The sequence below is a fragment of the Pecten maximus genome, chromosome 16, assembly GCF_902652985.1.
Source record: "Pecten maximus chromosome 16, xPecMax1.1, whole genome shotgun sequence".
Lineage (NCBI taxonomy): Eukaryota > Metazoa > Mollusca > Bivalvia > Pectinida > Pectinidae > Pecten > Pecten maximus.
In genome coordinates this window covers 32,674,680-32,693,163 of record NC_047030.1, presented here as the reverse complement: position 1 = coordinate 32,693,163, position 18,484 = coordinate 32,674,680, and the positions used below count along the sequence as shown (strand labels likewise).

Below are 18,484 nucleotides of genomic sequence, written 5' to 3'. Positions count from 1 at the left end.
TTTAGATCAACGTTCATTCTTATTATGTGTATGGGAGATTTTGATCAACAGGAACTGGTGGGTTGATTCTGATCATGTGTGTGGGAGATTTAGATCAACAGGAACTGGTGGGTTGATTCTGATCATGTGTGTGGGAGATTTAGATCAACAGGAACTGGTGGGTTGATTCTGATCATGTGTGTGGGAGATTTAGATCAACAGGAACTGGTGGGTTGATTCTGATCGTGTGTGTGGGAGATTTTGATCAACAGGAACTGGTTTTGCTGTATATTTAACACCCTGGTTGTTTTTGCAGCCGTTCAATGCCACAAGGATCCCAGCTTCTGGACTAGAAAACCGAGTGAAACAACTGGAGAAGGAAAAACAAGCAAAGGACCAACCCTCAGTTGGAAACGCAAAAGGTGGCTTCTGGGACGAGTTTGAGGTATGTGCAAACTTCTTTTCATAACACAAAAGGTGGCTTCTAGGATGAGTTTTGAGATCCTGTATACATAATGTACATAATGTAATGTGTTTAATTTCAATGGAAGATTTCAATTCCAAAGCACATTTTGTATTTCGCAAGACCCATGATACACATGATAAGCTCAATTTATGTGTTTGTATTATTCATCCCAACTGCTGCTGTCTGATTGGCTATTTGATTCCGATAATATCTGTATCAGAATTTATGATTGGCTATTTGATTCTGATAATATCTGTATCAGAATTTATGATTGGCTATTTGATTCCGATAATATCTTTATCAGAATTTATGATTGGCTATTTGATTCTGATAATATCTGTATCAGAATTTATGATTGGCTATTTGATTCTGATAATATCTGTATCAGAATTTACAGAAATATTATAGTTAATTCCAGTTGTATTGATTCTCAAACCAAGTAGATTATATTCATGTTCCGGATCTGTTTAATTTGGTTTTATTACGGTTTTTCCGGTAAATGCTGTTGGGCGGAATATACTGAAACTGATCCAATATGATATTTATCTCTATTACATTGTACAACACTACAAACACTACTATGACTTTTGTAAACCTCTATATAAAGGCCACTTGTCTCTAAAGGTCACTTAATTTACAGATATGACTGTATGATGATGTTCCCCCAAGATAGTTTTGTAAATGAAAACTACTATGTCATCATTGTTAATTAAAATTGTTAGGATCTGGCATTTATATATGTAAATTCATTATTGCATTAAGTACATGCAACATTATTGTCTCAATAAATGATTTTGAATTTTTTTCAATTGAATTTTTGTTTTTTAATTAGACAAAAACTTGTTTATTGCAATATACCAGGAAGTATTTTAAATATTATTGGATTTGCTTTGTCAGCAACTACAACAAATGGAAGTGCGACATTTGTACAGCAGGAAGGAAGGTCAGAGACCGGAGAACAAGTCGCGTAATCGATACAAAAATATCCTGCCATGTAAGTATATATATATATATATACTGTACATTGTATTTCCATTTTCATGTAAATTTCTTGTTAGCATTGCTATCAGGCAAAATAATAATAGTACATTGTTGTATATTATATTTAATATCCTTGGGCAAAAATAACAAACCAACACAAGTTCATTTTAGTTTGGGACATAACTGTAAAGAAATTGTGTAGAATGTAAACATGCAGCTACTGAAAATTCAACTGACTTATCATAAGCTGAACTGTATAATTTCATACCTGCGTTTCTGCTAGCATAGGGTCCTGAGAAATTATTACAGTCTGTGTAAATTTAGATACCCCTAGTGTGTAAAGCAATATTTTCATAGAGGGTAGATCAACATTTGTTTTTAGTGACATCCCTCATTGTCAGATATATTTTTTTTTAATTGCTTAGGGTGGTATTTTTACATCCTGATAGTGCAAATATGGCCTCATAATTATAAACTCTAGCAACTTAACTAGTCCCTGCATCAGTATTGTATATTGTACATTTCTCATTTGAGTACAAGATCTCTTATAATTCACTGAAGAACAGTTTATTGAGGTTTGTTGACATGAGAGACTCTCCAGATTCGGGGGCCGCGGTGGCCGCGTGGTTAAGGTGTCCCGACACTTTAACACTAGCCCTCCACCTCTGGGTTGCGAGTTCGAAACCTACGTGGGGCAGTTGCCAGGTACTGACCGTAGGCCGGTGGTTTTTCCCCGGGTACTCCGGCTTTACTCCACCTCCAAAACCTGGCACGTCTTTAAATGACCCTGGCTGTTAATAGGACGTTAAACAAAAAACAAACCAAAAAACTCTCCAGATTCTGTGTTGTTGATACTAAACGCATGAAGTTGGTGTGGACAGTGGATATCTGTCTAGTTTTTATAATTAGAAAATTTAGATTAATATAGATTTATTCAGTGGAAGATTTTTTTACTACATAGGAGAAAAGCTGTTTTTAATGTATGTTAACTTGATTAATTACTGGGAAGCATGTCTTAGTCATGTGTGTAATTTTATTCCAAATATAGATGATGTTGGTGTGTTGTCGTTTGTTAATGCTAGTTGTTGTTTTGTTTACAGTTGACCACACTCGAGTGGTGCTGCGGGACGGTGACCCCAATATGGTAGGATCGGACTATATCAACGCCAACCATATCACGGTAAATTATAATCACACTTTGTTAAAAAAAATCTGAAATCTGAAAGGGAGGGGGGGGGGGGGGGGGCTGGGGTCAGACAACATATTGGGTAAATTATTTCAGGTATTATTTCAATTATTATCAGGTTTCATCATGTTTTTAACTTCGGTTAAATTTTGCATTTGGTACTTTCAGCTAAATTTGCCGAAGGTAGGCATGGGGCATGGGGGCATACATGTGTCATGACTATTATCTTGTTTAATGATATCATTGTCTTGTTGAAATCACTGAAACTGTTATCTTACCCCAAAATGATTCCTGCCATTGGTATATTGGTACTTCAGTGTTCAATTAATTTTAATCACAGACCGAAGATGACAGTATGGAGCCAAAGAAATGTTACATTGCCACCCAGGGATGTATGCCAACCACTGTGGGGGATTTCTGGAGGATGACATGGCAAGAAAACTCTCGTGTAATTGTCATGACAACAAAGGAGGTGGAACGAGGAAAGGTCAGAGTTATTTCCCTTTCTATTTTAGATCAAGAATTTTGCAAATTATATAGTTACTGTGCATATTTTTCCTGGAATTATATCTTGTTTGTTTGATATTTTAATTTTATTGCAATATTATGAAATTTCAGGACATATCTCATGCAAATGTATATGAAAATTATTCTTTGAATCTGGAATTAGATGTATCTTAAACTTAATAAATAAAGAATTTATAGAATCATTTGACATTCAGGGGCAGGAGGGAAAACAATTCCTGAGTGAGACTTTGGCTCCTGGAATTGAACACAAGCCATCTGTATGGCATCTTTAAAAACTCCATTTTCCATCTTCTCTACATCCTGTCAAGGAGGCAGAGTGGTTAAGGTGTCGCGACATTTTATCACAAGCCCTCCACCTCTGGGTTGCGAGTTCGAAATCCATGTAGGGCAGTCATGCTATGATCTTTAAACAGCAAATAACAACACTAATGATTTCTCCCTGCTTGGTTTATTATGCCCCCCCCCCCCCCCATGTTGTGATGGAACATACAGTGTTACCAATGGCATTTTGTTCTTCCACATTCCTAGTCATTGTCATATCTTGTGAATCCCTTACTTTTTTTGTTCCTTCACATTTTGAATCATTGTCATATCTTGAGAACCTCTTACTTCATATTTAAACCATAGTATCGTTACATTAGATTCTAAACCAGGTCACATTCTGGTGTCCATTGGTCAAGGTTAAAGGGTCAGTTCCCTTTTGACCCCTTCTGCACAGCACACCTTTTTCTGAAATCTTGAGATCTATTGAAAATGTTTGGTTCACATATACACCCTAGTATGATAATGTCAGGTTCTACACCAGATCACATCCTGGTGGTCATTGGTCAATGATGTCGGGTCAAAGGTCACCCATCTAACCTGTCTCATTCCAATTCAATGTCATACCTTGAGAATTGTTACCCTCAACAGATTTGGTCCATATTAATTAACACCTAAGTGTTATTGTATTTCATATCACGAATGGAGGTAGTTCATGTCTTACAGATATTTTTAGCTCATTAAGATTTCATGTACATGTATATATTCGTCTCTGTTGAATAGGTGAAGGCCTGTCGTTACTGGCCCGGCCCTGAAGACCCGGACGAGATCTTGGAGCGTTCGTTTGATACATACCAAGGAAAAATTACAGTTAAAAGTATAAGTCAAAAAACAGAAAGTGACTTTATAATTCGAGAATTTCAAGTGTCCAAAGAAAAGGTAAGTAAATATTTATAAAACTAGTATACATAATGTATATATTTAGATTTTGGTCTTGGCCACATTTGAAAAATGATTGAAAATAATTATTTATACAAAGATTGATCTCATAACTAGCCTGTCATGGGATATGGTTTTGTCATAAATATAGCAAAAGACATGAATAATTTGTCATCACGATTGATATTATGATGTCATAAATTGTCTATGTAGAGAAACAATGTGCTGTCAGAATCAAAACTTGCCTGTTGTAATATATCGAAATATTGATTTGAATGGGGAATAATTTGTGATATAATTGATAGTGTCCACATTGATTTTACATTCCTCTTGGCTTGTGGCAAATCAATTGTGGTAAATTATTTAATGAATTTCACATGACATAGCCACTCATTCAAGCTCCTCTTAATTATATATAATCCTGCTACACTGGTTACGGATGGAGAAGGGGGATTATATCTTTGTAAGTCTTCGCTCACTTTATATAAATCTTAAATTAACAAAGCTATTGAAAACCTTCTGTGATCAGTTGTGAAAAATATATCATTGTATAGCCAGGTGGCTAATTGCATATATAAGAACACACTTAACTTTCACCTACTGTAGGTGGCAGGGGTTCAAATCCCTGTTAGGACGTGAAAAGGTATTGAGAGTCACCTGCCCGACCACGTGGGGTTTTCCCTAGATATCCTGGTTTCCTCCCTCATCAAAATCCCTCATGTGTTCCCATCCGGGCCAACAAGATTGATTATAGAAGTTGATATAATTTGATTTGAATTGTTGTAAAATAATGTAAAATAAATAAAGGTCCAATTCGGTGAATATATGAATGTTCATTTGTGTTTCCAGGCGACAGAAGGACCAAGAAGCATCTTCCAGTTCCATTTCCTTACCTGGCCCGATTACGGTGTTCCGTCTGATCCAGGCAGCGTCCTCAACTTCCTAAACATTGTAAACGCGAAACAAGAATCTATACCCAAGGCTGGCCCTATCATTGTCCATTGCAGGTAAACACAGGTTTTCACCTTAAGTATTCAGAATTACACTTTTATATGATAATTATTATACCATTTATTTACCACTTGTTGAACATCTCAAGCTATATTTTAAATTTGATATAATTTTGTTGGACTGACATTTTTTTTCTTTACTTCAGTGTAGTCTGTGAGGACCTGTTCAACCTGTCAGACAATATTTTTGCTTTTTGATATAATTTTATTCGACTGACGTTATTTTTCCTGTGTTTCAGTGCGGGTATAATATAATTTTATTCGACTGACAATAATTTTCCTGTGTTTCAGTGCGGGTATAATATAATTTTATTCGACTGACAATAATTTTCCTGTGTTTCAGTGCGGGTATAATATAATTTTATTCGACTGACAATAATTTTCCTGTGTTTCAGTGCGGGTATAATATAATTTTATTTGACTGACGTTATTTTTCCTGTGTTTCAGTGCGGGGATAGGAAGAACAGGAACGTTTATTGTGGTTGACATAATCATCAATCAAATCAAAACATTTGGTAAGTGTCCAATAAAGTGTCCTATAGTGTTTGGCAGATTCTCAATAATTAATATATAGTCAGTTATATAATTATTATATATCATGATAGTAAATGTAAAATTCTTGACAAGATTACTTATCCCCAGCCAACAAACTCAAGTTAGGAAATTTTAACACTCCACTGGGCAACACATAATCATAAGCAAATCACGTTTCTCTTGAATATATATTCTACATGTAGCCAATATAGATTGTTGTTTCCCATGAAAAATTGGTACCAGAACAAACAGGTTTATAGAACTGATTTATGTTAAGGACAGTGTTCAGAAAAGGCATGGTTCAGATTAGATCAGTCGTAATGTGATGGTTTAGTCAGGTTAGAATGTCGTTCATTACTCCGTAAGCTGTCGAAAGCAGATGAGCGTGAGGTATACAGGTAATCCAACCTCGGTATTCTCGTATGCTATATAATTGTCTAATTTCACATGGCTGATATTTCGCAATGTCCCAGTCAGAATTTCATGCAGCACTGCCTTGTAAATGTTCTATACACCGAGTTGTGTGTATATATCATACATTTGTATATGTATACCGGGGTACTCTGTTTTAATATAATACATGTACAATGTATAGGGTTATGTCATTAACGGTATAAATATTAACTGGATCTTTATTTTCATTGAATATTTAATGGCCATAAATATAGCAAAATTAAATCCCCAATGAATATTACCAAATATTCGTTCCTTAATGATACATGTATTAATATAAACTTAATTTCTCACTGTAGGCCTGAAGTGTGAATTAAAAAAATAGTTAAATTAAAATTAAATACCCGACAGATATCAGTAGCTTTAGATTACCCAATAATATTAATATAAACTTAATTTCTCACTGTAGGCCTCGAGTGTGAAATAGAAAAATAGTTTAATTAAATCGCCCACAGATATCACTAACTTTACATTACCCAATGAAATTGATATAAACTTAATTTTTCACGTAGGCCTGGAGTGTGAAATAGATATCCAGAAGACGATACAGATGGTGAGGTCACAGAGGTCAGGTATGGTACAGACAGAGGCCCAGTACAAGTTTGTCTATATGGCTGTACTGCATTACCTGGAGACGGAGAAACAACGCAAACGAGCTGAAGAAGTAAGTTAATGGTGTCCCGTATATCTGATAGGAACTTCTACCAGGTAGAGGTTTCAGTACTACTATGTCACAGACTCATTTGTAGTTTACAGGACTCCGAATACCGGAAGTTTCATTTGTATCCAGGTGTTAATAGTCAAAGACTTTGTGATTAATTTTGTCATTTCACTTGGACTGATGGGTCATTTAAGCTTGAGGTATATAAACTTGACGAACTTTTCCCGCCTTTGACAAGATAATTAAACTTAAAAATTAACTGGACAGTGTAGATAAAGTTATACTTCAATTATAAACCAACATGTTCAAATTAAATTTGACCTGACAAGTTTATCTTTACTGACAAATATTTACTGACAAGTTCCTGTTCTGTGACAAATATTTAATGACAAGTTCATGTTTACTGAAAAATATTTACTGACAAGTTTATGTTTTCTGACAATTATTTACTGACAAGTTCATGTTTTCTGACAATTATTTACTCACAAGTTTATGTTTGCTGACAGATATTTACTGATGTTTCATGTTTAAATGAACCATGAATTCAATATATTGTCAATATTACTAGTAGAGTGCTTAAATGTTACAAAATTGTCGGGTTTTAATTTGGGCGAAATTTTAATTGAGGATCACAGCTTACCTACTATATAACGTCCCCTTTAAGAAATTGGAATATGGATGTCAATCTATCTGGATCTGTCTTTGGACAAATAATTTGTCCGAAGTCCTCCTCACTATATCTACCAATGTGAACCTTCAGTACCGGTGGTTTTTACAGGTGCAACTTATTTTTCAATATGACGTCACACCCCTTGAATGATTTTCTTGAATTAATAGATTTTGCTAATAGAGGTTTCATATTTTGCTTAAGAGATCTAGTTATAGCAGACTATAATTACTGATACTGACAACAAAAATTTGTGATTGTAGCAAAGTGTTGGCCGAGAGTATACCAACATCAAATACACAGAGGGCACAAGAGTACAGTCCCGCCCACAACAAGCTCCTCAGCAGCCCCTGCGCAAGAAGGAACTTCCCAAGTAAGTAAAGAAATGGAGGCAGCCTTGTAATAAGACATTACTCTTTCGTTGGTTATACTCATCATTAACTCAGTATCTGTGTTAGTGTGTATGGGCACGAAGGTCTCAGAAATTATTTAAATAAAAGGAACTAAATTATTTGGTGTTGCTATCAAAGGGGCACAACTCAAAACGGAAAAAATAACGATTTGAAATAAATTTATTACCATTTGAGATAAAAACACTAAAATTTGTGAATTTTGAGAATTGGCAAGATCCACTTGATAAACAATATGCAAAATTATTTAAAATTTTGTACACCAATTCAAAAAGCTATGTACATAAACAAATGATACAAGTTTGGGATATTTCAATGATTTTTGAAATCTTTATGCTACGTTGAGGACTTGAGGTAAAATAGGAATGACAAGAGATTTGTTATTGAATATAAATGGTGTAATGTATTCTTCTGTATGAAACATGTTTTCCTTGTATTTCCATTAAATTAGCTTCAACAGGACTCAAAGTGGCGCCTATTTTAGTGGCCATGGCGCCTGAAATTCATCATTGGCGACCAGTTATTGAGCTATAAGCGCCTGTTGCATGGCCACTGAAATACATTTTGCAAAGCGATTTGGTTAATCTTCCAAAGGTTGCAGTCAATGTTAAAATGACATTCACAATCAAAAAAAGTCAGATGTTTGATGTCCCTAGTATCACTGACAAGTTCTAAATGGACAAAACATCTGTTTGATGTCCCTAGTATTACTGACAAGTTCTAAATGGACAAAACATCTGTTTGATGTCCCTAGTATTACTGACAAGTTCTAAATGGACAAAACATCTGTTTGATGTCCCTAGTATCACTGACAAGTTCTAAATGGACAAAACATTTGTTTGATGTCCCTAGTATTACTGACAAGTCCTAGATGGACAAAACATCTGTTTGATGTCCCTAGTATCACTGACAAGTTCTAAATGGACAAAACATCTGTTTGATGTCCCTAGTATCACTGACAAGTTCTAAATGGACAAAACATCTGTTTGATGTCCCTAGTATCACTGACAAGTTCTAAATGGACAAAACATCTGTTTGATGTCCCTAGTATCACTGACAAGTTCTAAATGGACAAAACATCTGTTTGATGTCCCTAGTATCACTGAAAAGTCCGAGATGGATGACACAGCTGTAATTATAAGATGTCTCTAGTATCGCTGAAAAGTGTAAGAATGACGAAACAGCTGTAAGATGTCTCTAGTATCACTCACAAGTCTTAAATGGACAAAACATCTGTTTGATGTCCCTAGTATCACTGACAAGTCCTAGATGGATGACACAGCTGTAATTATAAGATGTCTCTAGTATCGCTGAAAAGTGTAAGAATGACGAAACAGCTGTAAGATGTCTCTAGTATCACTCACAAGTCTTAAATGGACAAAACATCAGTTCAATGCAGTTTAATTCATTTGACTCTATTGCATCTATTAACTTCTAGTTGGTATTAAATAGTACTACAAAATGTGTGTTTTAATTTGACTGTACAAGTGTTGTGAAAAAATCAACTTCAAAACTGTGTAGACGATTGAAATGATTTCATTATGTTGTTTCTCAGGCTACCAGAAGAATCCAACCAGATCTACCAGAATGTTCCAAAGAATTTGTCCTCCAGCAGCAACAAAAGATGATGAGCAATTTCCTGGCCTCCAACCTTGGATGGATGTCCCTGTGATTTTGCCACTGACTTGCATAGGCTCCTGATTCTTGTGTCCAGCATCAGGACCAGCTGTTGAAAAATATCGGCTTTTTGACTTACATAATTTTGTATTTATCAAACATTCTGATTGGCTTTTGATCATGTACTTTATTATGTATCAGACATTCTGATTGGCCATTATGAGGAAGCATCATATACAACATGTATTCTCATTGATTGAGAGATCTTCGGATGGAAATTTTTTTAGTGAAGTGCAAATACATGTTACCATGGTTACATAATATTTTTAATGTTAATTTAAACTTTGTTATGTCTTTATTGTAATTACTGTGATTGTATCACAAATGATGATGAATTTTGCTGACATTTTATATAATATTTACCCGTATGTATGAATCATGGACAAGTATCATCCGGTACTTTTCCAAGATAACGCTTTTGAAAATCTCTTAATTACTTATTTGATAAAATATACAAAATGTAAATTTCAGATGATTTGTACGAATTTTTGAAACCCATTTATATCTTAGAAGAAAAGTTTGCCAGATTGCCTGCCAAAAACTTTATTTCATTGTTTCCTGTAACATACATTGAAAAAAGTGAAATAATGTAAAATGTTTTTCAGTGTTTAATTCTGTTCACTTGAACAGAGCTTACTTGAGAATCTGTTATTTAGGATAGGCATAAAAGATAAAAGTTGCTGGAGAAACGGGAAACCATTTTTTTCTAGTTGCAGAAACAGGATTTTTTTCCATGCTCCAACTGGTTTCAACAAGTTCAAATATTGTGGTTAATTTCATGTTCTTGGATGTATACAATGGATTTTAGACTAGGGTTTATAATTGTATAACCAATCTATAAGATACATTGGACAAACTGAAAAGATTAAAACTGGCAGAAAAAAAAGGATATCTGCAATTTCTAGTATGTATATATGATTGAATTTGTTTTCTGCTCTTTTAAAAATGATAATAAATAGAAAACAAAATCTTGTATAAACATCATTGACCAGATATATGTTTATGTAGAGATGAGAGGACTTAAAGGCTCTGCTTAATGTCCAATCGTTTTATCATAAAAGTTTTTGTCAAAAAAAATTTTTGAAATAGAAATTGAACATATGCATAATTAATAGAAAATATTTCTTAACGTCCATTTTTCTTCAAAATTGATTACAATTGCTAAGATTTACATGTAAGGTGCTTTTTGAATGCAACAGGTTTTTTATTTGACACTTGAACATATTTTAGAGGTTTAAATTTTGCCCCAAACCGTTACAGCACTTTTATAACAAATAGGCTAATATACGGTCTCAAACTCTGTGACTGGTTGACCAATTAATACTGTTACTATTTTCTATTTTTTTTCAGGCTATGAATACAGACTGAAAACTTTAAAAAGACAAAACATATTTGTGCAATAGAGTCGATAAAAATTTGAAATTTTTCCGAATGAGTATAAAGAGTCCCTGGTAACACTACTGTCAAATTGCCCATTACAAACCCATTAAAAAGCCATTACATATGTTGGGATTACTTTTGTACACCTTTAATGGCCCCTAAAGTAATGGCCAAACCCATTACAAACCCATTAAAGTTTTCACTAAGTAATTGCCATTACAATGTAATAGGGCCATCAATAACTAGTTTTCAATGTAATGGGCATTAAACCTTATGGTGTAATGGGCATTAAACGTTTTGGTGTAATGTAATGGCCATTAGGTTTGGAGCAAAACCATTTTTGTAATGCCCATTGACAGTGTCATTACTTTCTGAAGTGTACTCTGTAATGGCCATTACATTTCGTCAGAAAAGGTGTAATGGCCATTAAAGGTGTACAAAACTAATAGACCCATTACAAGAAAATACACTTTAATGGCCATAAGTTTTACAAATATAATGACCATTACTTTTAAAGTACAAAAACTGTTCAGAGATCAACATAATTGTAATGGCCATTATGTTTTTACAAACTAAAGTGTAATGGCCATTATATATATACAGGTATACAAAATTAATGGACCTACATGTAACCATTACATGAGACGCATTCAGAAAATTTAGAAAATGCATTTTACCACTTATTTTCATCAAAGTTCGTCATGAACTGTATCACTATGCATGTTTGACAATATCCTTGTACTTGCAGTCCTTCCATTAAAAATTGCATTCAAATTGATCCATCATTTGTTTCAAATTTATAAATGCTTCAAAAATGGGTATTGTACACAATCATGTCGACCCAAAATCCTTTTAATATTCTTCAGATACATGTAAGAGTGATTTATGTTCATTATTGCATTAATTCTCAATGTACATATGATGTGTGGTTGTACAATTTAGATAAATAGGCAATACAATTTAAGAAATGGCAAAGCTGTTTGAATATAATGTACACTATGTAAATTTAGGTCACATGCATGGTGATTGGTTTTAAGTTAATTCTTACCTATAAACAGGTTGACATACTTCCAGAGTTGAATAAATCATTTCCTGGTAGTCTTGTATTAATCATGAACCAGGTATTAAAGATAAATACTTCCCTTCATTTGTAAAATAACATGTTCATCTGTGTGAGAAAAGCCTCATGGCTGCCATGTATTGGAACTCTCCTGCTTGAAGTTATTGGGCGGGAAAAATTTGGCGGGAAAATTTGGCGGGAAATTTGAAGTTTTCTTATTGTAAAGGGGTTTAGTAAGCCTATACAGTTTCCTTATTCTTCTTTAAAGCTAACAACAAAATTGTAATATAGACATGGAATTAAACAATAACAATATAATAAAAAATAAGATACTGAAATAATACATTAATTTAAGGCCAACAATTCATGGTAGTATATTGAATATTGTCATAATTATGTATTACAATATGATGTGATGATATTTGTAACAATTGTAATGGCCATTACATGAAAAAAATGTTACTTATGAGGAATTGCACATCAGAATAAAAAAATGTAATGGCATTACATAAAGGCACTATTCAGTAATGGCTATTGCATTATGACCATAATTTGTTATGGTCTTTAAATGGAAAATGTAATGGGCATTACATGAAGGTACAAATAAGTAATGGCCATTACATTGTGACCCTAATTTGTTATGGCCATTAAATGGAAAATGTAATGGGCATTACATGAAGCTACCAATAAGTAATGGCCATTGCATTGTGATTATAATTTGTTGTGGGTATTAAATGGAAAATGTTATGGGAGTACATAAAATCCACAGTTAGTAATGGCCATAACATTATGATGACTCCACTCTAATGGCCATTACAAACAGAATAAAGGCCATTAAAAAAATACAAAACATGAAGTAATGGCCATTATTTTGTTAATGACCATTACAAAGAAAATATTAATAGGAAAGTAATTGAAATTTAGAAAAATAATGCCCATTACATTACTTAACTCCAGGTTTGTCCCAAAAAAGGAAACGAGAAATAATGGCCAATTTTAATGGAAACAGTGTTTTTAATGGGTTTGTAATGGGTTTGTAATAGATTTGTAATGACTTTGCTGGGCAGTAGTGTAAAACACCAAAAATTTCCAAGCAGTTTTGTTGTTAGAATGATCTGAAGCGAATCTGAAGTAATAAAGAAAAAGGATGTGTATGCTGTGCTGTGGATATGTCCGAGACATATGTTGGTGTAAACCACACATGCACTTGACTGCTGCTTTAAAGAGTGGTCTAAAATTGATGCAGCAAAAAATTTTGCTGGAAAACGAAAAAAAAAAATCTTTTTCCTTCATGGACCTGTTTTAAAGACAAAATGTTTCTCAAATAGACAAACTATAATGTTGGAAGGAAATTTCGAGGCATGTTTAAGGTATAGACTTGTACCAAATTCATTGAGCTGTTATTGTCTTTTGAGTGTCAGAAATTTTTGATGTTAATGCTCTCATCCCTCTCTGCCTCCATGGACCGACCCATATCAAAGAGAGGGACAGTCTATTTAAGTGACATGGGGGAGGGGGAAGGTTCTGATAGTGATCATTGTTAGCGTAGCATACATGGTGCTCATTTGTTATGGATGTTCTTGTTGATGTTTATGTATTGTGATAAAATCATTGATGTTGACAGTTAGCAAAACTCGGGACTTATTGAGGCCAATAATCAAAGATCGTTCGATTGGTTGACAATCTGTGATTGTCGGTGTTATGTAATGAAGCTGAAAGTTTCAGAAAGATATTATTGAATAAATCCTGTAGTCTATATATACTTGTTGATATATGTTTTTAATGATTTAGACATTGTTTAGGCACAGTGTTAGATTAGAAGAGCCCATGATTTCCTTCTATATACAAGCCATCATATGTTATTTGCCTGGTAAGGTAGGAAGGGTGTCTCATCCATTTCATACTGTATACATGCCTCTCTGAAGTCATTTTCCGTTAAAGTACATGCAAAGCATCCAAAATGTTAATGCTGAATACATAACTTGCCGAGTGGTTAAGGTGTCCTGACACTTTATCACTAGCCCTCCACCTCTGGGTTGCGAGTTCGAACCTACGTGGGGCAGTTGCCAGGTACTGACCGTAGGCGGGTGGTTTTTCTCCGGGTACTCCACCTTTCCTCCACCTCCAAAACCTGGCACGTCCTTAAATGACCCTGGCTGTTAATAGGACGTTAAACAAAACTAAACCAAACTAAACCAAACATAACTTGTAAGTTGTTTTCCTGTTAAATTCAAATTTTCTCTACTATATTGATAATGTTATTTTAAAGTGTAATCCTCAGTAGGGAAAGAGAAGTATTTGAAATAAGTTCTTTATAGTTGCAGTTAAATATTAACACAACAAAAAGACAAATAGGTTCCTGTTTACGATCAGGATGGAATCCAAGTAGTGTTGTTTCAGGAATATGAAGCAAATGGTGAATACATTTCTTTTGTATATAGTATATACATATAATTCTTTGCTGAAATGAAGTAGAATTGTAAAACAAATGAGAACTCTTCTATGTTAGAGATACAGAAAAGTGAAGGGACGTTCTAATTTAATTAGAACTCTCCTATGTTAGAGACACAGAAGAGTGCTGAGACGCTCTACCTTAATTAGTACTCTTCCATGTCAGATATACAGAAAAGTGCAGTGAGTCTTTACCTTAAATATATAGAACTCTTCACTGACAGAGATATATAAGCATTGGCATTCGTTACTTGAAGTCTGCATATTTTACTTTATTTTTTTTATTTTTCACAATACACGTATATTATTGTTTGTTAGTTTTTATGCTGATCATCATTTGAGCAGCTTTTGTTCTGAATGACAACATAGTACTATTAAGATTCAGAACATTTACTTATCATTAAGGTTTGAAACCTGTTCAATGAAGGATTTTATTTGTAGAGGGGTCTTTCTTGATCTTTATATTGTAGGTTTAAATTTGTCAATAGCTGTGCAATTATTAGACTTATCTGGAAAGAATTAGGGTCGATTGGCAGCCATCTTAAATTTGCCCTCTGTTTTGAATACAGAAATCATGCTGTAAAACTGGACTCTAAAGCCACTCGAGGGATCAGAGCAAGGTGGCATTTTAAGGCAGATGTCCTTTATAGGCAGTTGTTCTTTATATTCAGGTGACATTTACAGACATAAAATGGTCTTAATTGGGAGGTTAGCTTTATAAATAACAACCTATATGGGCAGGTAGTCTTTAAAGCCATGTGGTCTTTACAGACAGGTGGTCTTAATAGTCAGATTGTCTTTATAGACATGTGATCTTACTAGACAGGTGACCTTTATAGACAGATGGTCTTTATAAACAGGTGGTCTTTATAGACAGATGAATTCTATAGTCAGATGGTGTTTATAGACAGATGAATTCTATAGCCAGATGGTGTTTATAGACAGATGAATTCTATAGCCAGATGGTCTTTATAGACAGATGAATTCTATAGCCAGATGGTCTTTATAGACAGATGAATTCTATAGCCAGATGGTCTTTATAGACAGATGAATTCTATAGCCAGATGGTCTTTATAGACAGATGAATTCTATAGCCAGATGGTCTTTATAGACAGGTGGTCATATAGAGGTGGCCCTGATCTCCCAATAAGTTGGGTCTATATCCATTCTAATACCCAATCTCTGTACCCAGATTACACAGAAGATCCCTCTTAATAATTATTTTAATTACAACGTTTAATGTGTTTGCAGGGTGTTTAACCTAAATTCTGTTGAAAATCATTTCTGAAGTTAACACTTATTTAGTGAGTTCTGTCTGTGTAAATGGCAATTTACAAATTATCTTGAGTAAATTATAACATGGAAACTGATGGTGAATACTGACCTAGATTCTATAAATACATTTTTGATATAAATTGTATTTTATTTCATTTTCATTATACATGTTTATATTTGATCTGCCAGTCAGATGTATTTAGAAATTTATATAATTTTTGGGATTATTTTATTCGTGGATAGACACTGTCCCGAGTATTAACATGTGAATTAATTAAATGTTGGAATTGATCATGCACAAGATCAGGTAACAATATTTACTAAAAAAAAAATTAAGAACTGTTTAATATTTCTTTATGGCTTGTTTGTTATTGTTTTTTGAAAGCTGACATTTTTTTTGTAGATACATGTACATGAAGTTTGTGTAATATCACTTTATGAGCAGGAGACTGGTCTTGACCTGATATGAGCTGGTGAACTTTGACCTCATATGACAAGATGAACTTTGACTTTATGAACTGGAGAATGTTGACATGATATGACCTGTATGCTGTTGAACTTTGACCTCATATGACCTGAGGAGCTGTGACCTAATAATTTTGACCTGATCAATGATGAGGTCCTTTGATCTGGTGAACTTTGACCTCATAAGATATTTTGAACTAATTTATTTAAACATAAGTTTAAAAATCTGGAATTGTAAAATGTTTGTCAAAATAATGGAAAGACAAACCCAGATATCATTTTTACCTTATTAGCAGCATTTGTCATTTTGACCTTGAAGGTTTATGCTGTCCAGTGATATTTGGTATGTAGGATGATGCTTTCATTGAAAGTCCATCAATCAAATAAGAGGTCTTGACCACCTTTCGAAACTTTCAAATCTATGTTTCAAAAAAGCTTCTTCATGCCAGTAGGCAAGTTAACCATTCTGAAATAAATTATCGTATGCATAGATAGAGGACTTGCATATTTGTCGCCTGTTTTAATCTGTCAATGTTCCATCTACAAAATGTCATGAGACCTGCGCCCAGTTGTTTAAAAGGTGATTAGCTTAATCATTAGTGAAAATTTCATTTCTCATTTGTTGAAAAACCTGTTTGTATATCGTCTTGAATTTTGCCAGTTGGGAGAGAACTATGAATCATATGAAACACAGAGTTTCATAAAGTTTTGTTAAGTTAGTTCTACCAGAATTATTATATCAGGATTTGAAAAATGTTGTTAAAATGTGATTAGCCTAATCACCTTTTGAGCAACTGGGCCCTGAAGATACCAGGCTTCATAATGTTTTCTTTGCTGTCGACTTGAAAGAAAATGATGTTAACTTTTAAAGAAATTATTAGCCAATTTCAAAATCGCCTAATATGTTGATTTATTAAGGCCATTTATTCATTGTATACAATGCTGTTGAGATTTTTACGTTTAAAATATTTTTGTTGCTCTTTATAAAATCAAATAAAATGTAGAAAATGTTCTACTTACCATTAACACTAGTATATATATGAAATAGTTCGCAACACTGATATGATATTTGTTCTTCCAATTGAACTGTAAAACAGAAGATGCTACACAACCCGTCTTGCCAAAAGGTGGTTTACCAGTTGTTTAGTGGTATGTGTCCTATGTGGAAATAGTATCTTGCTGTTTGTGTCAAATGTCGAAATAAATCTCGTATATATTATGTCATAACATGGGAGTCTTTTGTTGTATATTCAACCCATCGGGAAACTGCAATCGGACAACCTCGGGCCATTCGGGCAAGCTCGGAAGAAAACATGATTATTGGATTATTGTTGAGAATACCCGAGGAGTTCCGATTGCGGGAAACTGTTAGCTACATAAATGTACAACATTTCGACTTCTCCGGAAAGTACCGACGATTCCCGATTGCAGTTGGAGATATGAATTCTGTCCAGCCCGTTAGTACTAATCACTGACAGCGTCATCAAGGGTCATCTTTAACACTGGAAGCAATGGTGCATTTTCTAGTTTGGGGTTAACGGTGGTGTAACATCCAAGTTATACGAGGAATGCAGTTCCAAGGGGGAAATAAACAAACAATATGAAACAAAACAAAATTAGAAAGGAAAAACTCTTTCTGTTGGTCTGACGTCCTTGAAACAGATGAAGGCCTGTGTGGATAATGTCCAAGAATGATTTGGCCGCCGACGGACTCTTGTATAGACCAATCACGGGCCAATGACGAACTCTTGTGTAGAACAATGACGGACTCTTGTATACAGCAATCACGGGCCATTGGCGGGCTCTTGTATAGAACAGTCACGGTCCAATGACGGACTCTTGTATAGAACAATAACGGGCCAATGACGGAATCTTGTATAGAACAGACACGGGCCAATGACGGACTCTTGTATAGAACAATCACGGTCCAATAACGGACTCTTGTATACAACAATCACGGGCCATTGGCTGGCTCTTGTATAGAACAGTCACGGGTCAATGAAGGACTCTTGTATAGAACAGTCACGGGCCAATGACGGACTCTTGTATACAGCAATCACGGGCCATTGGCGGGCTCTTGTATAGAACAGTCACGGTCCAA

At 34.4% G+C, this 18,484-nt stretch overlaps 1 protein-coding gene across 6 annotated transcripts in view; it reads left to right on the top strand.

Annotated features, from left to right (window-relative positions):
* LOC117345286 (tyrosine-protein phosphatase non-receptor type 11-like) overlaps nt 1-17,612 on the top strand; it is a 58,272-nt gene extending 40,660 nt beyond the window's left edge. For 4 of the 6 annotated variants that reach the window (XM_033908342.1, XM_033908345.1, XM_033908344.1 and 1 more), the window contains 10 exons: nt 296-424; nt 1,343-1,439; nt 2,527-2,606; nt 2,953-3,099; nt 4,185-4,340; nt 5,190-5,347; nt 5,798-5,865; nt 6,850-7,001; nt 7,929-8,038; nt 9,631-13,950. In XM_033908342.1, coding sequence (XP_033764233.1) covers nt 296-424; nt 1,343-1,439; nt 2,527-2,606; nt 2,953-3,099; nt 4,185-4,340; nt 5,190-5,347; nt 5,798-5,865; nt 6,850-7,001; nt 7,929-8,038; nt 9,631-9,703 — 1,170 coding nt within the window. In that variant the 3' untranslated portion in view covers nt 9,704-13,950. Of the gene's footprint in view, nt 1-295; nt 425-1,342; nt 1,440-2,526; nt 2,607-2,952; nt 3,100-4,184; nt 4,341-5,189; nt 5,352-5,797; nt 5,866-6,849; nt 7,002-7,928; nt 8,039-9,630; nt 15,504-15,707 lie in introns of those variants that run through there. The other 2 variants (XM_033908341.1, XM_033908346.1) reach the window with 2 other exon arrangements.
* The last annotated feature ends 872 nt before the right edge of the window (nt 17,613-18,484 follow it).